This window comes from Saccostrea cucullata, unplaced genomic scaffold (genome assembly GCF_032062105.1).
Source record: "Saccostrea cucullata isolate Sc308-1 unplaced genomic scaffold, CSIRO_AGI_Scuc_v1 ctg10591, whole genome shotgun sequence".
NCBI lineage: Eukaryota > Metazoa > Mollusca > Bivalvia > Ostreida > Ostreidae > Saccostrea > Saccostrea cuccullata.
The window spans coordinates 1-5,256 of NW_026923975.1; the positions used below are offsets into that span (position 1 = coordinate 1).

At 32.8% G+C, this 5,256-nt stretch overlaps 1 protein-coding gene across 1 annotated transcript; it reads left to right on the forward strand.

Moving 5' to 3' along the window:
• Positions 1-114: 114 nt before the first annotated feature.
• LOC134265368 (multidrug resistance-associated protein 1-like) lies at positions 115-2,936 on the forward strand (the record flags this gene model as incomplete). Its single annotated transcript, XM_062747585.1, has 5 exons — positions 115-261; positions 568-726; positions 1,164-1,330; positions 1,729-1,923; positions 2,547-2,936. Coding segments are annotated over 5 exons (783 nt in total), but the record flags the coding sequence as incomplete, so codon positions are not given.
• Between the last annotated feature and the right edge of the window lie 2,320 nt (positions 2,937-5,256).

Consider the following 5,256-nt stretch of genomic DNA (forward strand, 5'->3'; position numbering starts at 1 on the left):
GAATTTGGATGCCCAGCAAAAATCCATAGGATCGACCACGGTCATCTCTTAAAAGATTAATTGAATTCACTTTAAACATGATAATTTTCATTGCGTATAATGTAATATCTACAGGCAGAATGGATCAAACCAAAGTACCGCCCATCCCCTACTTGGCCTGAAACGGGCAGGGTGGAATTTAAATCCTACTCAACACGGTACCGAGAGGGCTTAGACCTCGTGCTGAAAGGAATTGACTGTATCATTAAAGGGGGCGAAAAGGTTTAGCAACATCTTTTTACTACAAAAATATCGTCGTTGATAAAGTATTTTTTTTAAAGAAAAAACATAATTTCAACGTTATTTTAGAGCAAGTTTCGATCTTTCAAAAATACTAATATGCATGGACATCTACATTGTTTGTTTAGAATTTGTCGTCATGTCACTTATGTGTCAAACTTGTAAAAAAAAAAAGGGGGGGCACAATTACAATTAACCAATCTTTTTTCTTTATTTCAACTTCTAGGATTTTTTTCAGGGATATAAATTTTACTTACATTTGAAATATGATGTAATTTTTTTTTCTAGATAGGTATTGTAGGTAGAACAGGCGCAGGGAAATCATCCGTGACGCTGGCGCTCTTCCGCATCATTGAGCCATCAGGGGGAGACATTAACATTGACAATTCGTCGATATCTTCTATGGGGCTCCATGACTTAAGATCTAAAATAACAATACTACCTCAGGTTAGTGATTTCTTTTAAATGAATTCAGGATATCTTTCATGCCTGGTTGTTTTTTTAGCAAAAAGTAATTGACTCATAGTTATGATTCAATATAGTGTAGAGTACTGACTTATGACTTATACGGACTTATTTCTCTATTTCATTTAGATTAGGCTTTATGAGTCAATTTTTGTTGATTTATTTTAATATAGTGCCTTTACTTTACTCTAATGTATTGAGTAATTACATCAATATTTAGTCTAAATGCTCAGAAATTTTCGACGTACTTTTTTTTTCGTATGAATTATATTAAAATATTTAAATGGCTTATTTCTGCATTGCCTTATTATCCTGGATTCTAGTACCAAATAATTATTTACAATGTTTATTTTGCCTTCTACTTTGATATAAAGTACTGAGTAATTATCGACATTTTTAATCCTGTTGTATTTTCTCAGGATCCTGTCATATTTTCTGGATCCATCCGTTCAAACTTGGATCCGCTCCAGAGATTTTTAGATCAGGATCTTTGGGTGGCGATAGAGAGAGCTCATATGAAAGACTTCGTCAGTAGCTGTGTAGGGCAGCTAGATTACGAATGTGGGGAAGGAGGACAAAACTTCAGGTAACAGCTCGGATGAAAGTGAGGCTCAAGTTAGAACTCAAGCAAGTAAGAACTTAAGTGTGAGAGTTCAAGTGAGAACTCGAATAAGAGCTCAGAAGAAAACTTCAGAAAACTTTGAAAGATTTGGTTTTTTTAAGAATCACAGTATCTACGAGTAAAGTTAGAATGAGGATAAAGCAAAACAAAGCATACCAAACGAAGTCCAATTTTAGCTTTAGTATTTCAATTTCACGAAACTTCTCTATTTAATATGAATAATGCAAGATGCAATTATGTTACTAATCAAAACCGTAAAAAGTATCTTTTGTTTATTTTTAAGCAACGTTTAAAAAATTATATCGATGTATCCATGTATATTTTATGTGAAATATTTTATGTATATTTTATATATTATGTAGTGTTGGTCAGCGACAACTGATTTGTCTGGCTAGAACTCTACTACACAAGACAAAGATCCTGGTTCTGGACGAAGCCACGGCAGCCGTGGATGTAGAGACAGACGAACTGATCCAGAGGACAATTAAATCAGAGTTCAGTGACTGTACTGTACTGTCTATAGCTCATAGACTCAACACAGTGATGGATTACGATAGGTGAGTTACTCTCTATAGCTTATAGACTCAACACTGTGATGGATTACGATAGGTACGGTACTGTTCATAGACTCAACACTGTGATGGATTATGATAGGTGAGTTAATGTTTATAGCTCATATACTCAACACTGTAATGGATTACGATAGATGGGTTACTGTCTATAGCTCATAGACTCAACACTGTAATGGATTACAATAAGTAAATTACTGTCTATTGCTCATATACTCAACACTGATTGATTAGGAAAGGTAAGGTACTGTCTATAGCTTATAGACTTAACACTGTGATGGATTACGATAGGTGGGTTACTGTCTATAGCTCATAGACTCAACACTGTTACGGATTATGATGGTTGAGATGTCTATAGTTAATAGAATCAACACTATAATGGATAACGATAGGTGAGATACTTTTTCATCTTAAGCTGAGCGTTAGATTATATGTAACTCATTGTATTAAAATCACTAAGGATATTGATATCTTCCTATCTGTTTAATAAAAAAATTCTAATATTCTTCCGCTGTCTCGGATTTCTGGAAAATATTGCAATTAATGACTATTTTGTTAGACTTTTCAATGGCGCCTTTTGATGAATTCTAATTTTATAATTTTTTTTACAGAATAATGGTGATGGACAAAGGGTTGATAGTCGAGTTTGGAGCCCCACAAAAACTACTGGAGGATAAATCCGGGGTCTTCTACTCGATGGCTAAAGCGGCTAACCTCGTTAATTAAAATATCTTATCTAGAATTATTATAGTACTGTGAAATCACTTATTTTCGGGGGATGGGGTATTTTTGTTGTTTTCAAGGTATCTCAAGAGACTCATGAATTTATTTCCATCTAGAAATGCTATTTTTCATATACATTAATGCTGAATAATTTTTCAACCACGAATCATTTCAAATCATATCCGAAATTAATTCCCATGAATCAGTATATTTTCCTTAAATCACAAAAACCTGATCCCTAGAAAATATGTGATTTTTTGTTCTATGATGCTCAATAAACGGATATGCAAATTGAATAAAGTAGATTTCAAAATGATTTGTGGTCAATCTCACTATACTTATAATCATATATTTATCCAGAATTACTCTTGAAATGTAATAGGTGTTGAAAATTACATGCATATCGGTATACCTATTAACATGACAGACTGATATTCAGTATGGATACACTACCTTGAAAGACATTGTAGGTGTCCTACTTTCGACAGAAAGTTAGAAGTAATTCTGTTTACATATTAACATTATAGACTGATATTTAGTGTGGATACACTACACTGGAAGACAGCGTTCATATTCAATTATCTGAAAGACTCTTTTTAATTTCACATTGTATTTTTGTATGATAATTTCCGCATTTTTCATGGCAGCTTCAACGATAAAACCCCATTTTAAGAAAATATTCTGCCAATAAAATTTGCTTACTTGACGATCGGACGTTAGTCCTTCATTGTAATTATAAACTGTTAAAATACCGCAGGGTGAAGCTTACTTCAACATCACACAGGACATTATCAGACGTTAGTCCTTCATTGCATTTATTAACTGTTAGAATAAAAGGCTTACCTCAACATCAATCAGGATATTTTAATAAGACGTAAGCATGATAAAAAAGCTTCACGTTCACATTTTCTGAGTACCGGAAATCAACTGTGACATCACACGGAAACTTAAACAAGCAAAATTATCTAAATAAAAGAATATATGCTATCACACAGAAACAATTTTTATTTTGAAAAAAAAAATCTGTTTTAGAAATACGTCACAATTAATCCATTGACTTTGACCTGTTAATTATGATATTAAACTGCTGGATCTAACTAATTTGATCTTGCTGGACTGAGAATTCAAACACTACGTCTATGATGTCACTGACGTTAGACTGCAGCGCAAAGAAATGGATGAGTGGATTTAGCATTGTAATAATAATACCTTTTGGCAAAATCTTTTAAATATTTTTTTATAATAAACGTTATAACAATACACACTTTTAAAAGAAAAATTGCACAAGAATTGTTGATTTAACAGCGTTTAGCTGGTAAGTGAACAGCAATTGTGACGTCATTTTTCTTTTTAGTCACGTGACACATATCCTGTCTCCCCTTAATCTGGATAATTATATAGACTTGAGTAACCACGGATGTTAGATTACGTGGATGAATGCTACTTTTGTGGTGAGTTGTATTGAGATGAAAGGCTGGTTATAAACTTACAATCCTTAAAGCAAGGTAAAAAAATTTCATGCATAATAATAAGTTAAAACATTTCAATTAGCATAATTACACCGGTAGATACATGAACGCAATATCTAAATGATTATCTAGTTTATCAGTGTATTTGTATCTCTTTATTTGTTATCTAACAAGATGAAGATCAAAGCAACATACATACATGCGTGAGCAGAACAAATAACATATACAAAACGTATTTATGATCACATCATATTTTTACATATCAAAATAATATTAAGCTGGAGGTTTGACACACTCTCTCTCTCTCTCTCTCTCTCTCTCTCTCTCTCTCTCTCTCTCTCTCTCTCTCCTTTACATTTTTGTAAGCGAGTTAAGTGTACTAAATAGCTTAGCATTTTTTAAAGAGAACTATTCATTACACTTGATAGCATTTAGACTTGAAACATAATATTTGGTAATATATAATTTTCTTTCAGTTCTTAATTGCTCACAGCGTTATATTAAAGTGAAATTTGTCAGAATCATACGAAAGCCCAGAAGGCTCATTCGAGATTCGAGTTTCCAAATACGAGATTCGAAATTCGAGATACAAAATTCGAAATTCGAGATTCAAAATTCGAGTTTCGAGATTCAAGATCCAAACGAACCAATCAAAAGCGGGTTCAACATTTGATTACTTCCCTTTATTATGTTTTTCTCTCTCTATATCTCTCTACAAGAAAAAGTGTTATATATATTAGAAGGAAATTTAAATAATTAATGGAATTTTGATTCAGCAAAAATATTTTTATTCTCTTAAATATTAAATCTCACATATCAGGAGTATATATATTTTTGAATTGTCTACTAAACTTGAATTTTGTGCATTTCCTCTGTAAGGAAAACCACAGGTACTTATGGACGGTACCACCTCTCCCGCCTTGATATTCAACCCTAGGGCTTATTGGACATTTTTTCACAAGTTATATTTATCAAACTTATTCATCATGTGTACAATAACAAAAAATTGTAAAATCCCCAGAATAATCGCTCAACACCCCCCCCCCCCCGTCATAATCCCACATTTTCTCCGTAAACAGCATTCTTTCTTGTAAAGTGGGGTAATAAATAGTGGGGGTTTTTTTTGTTT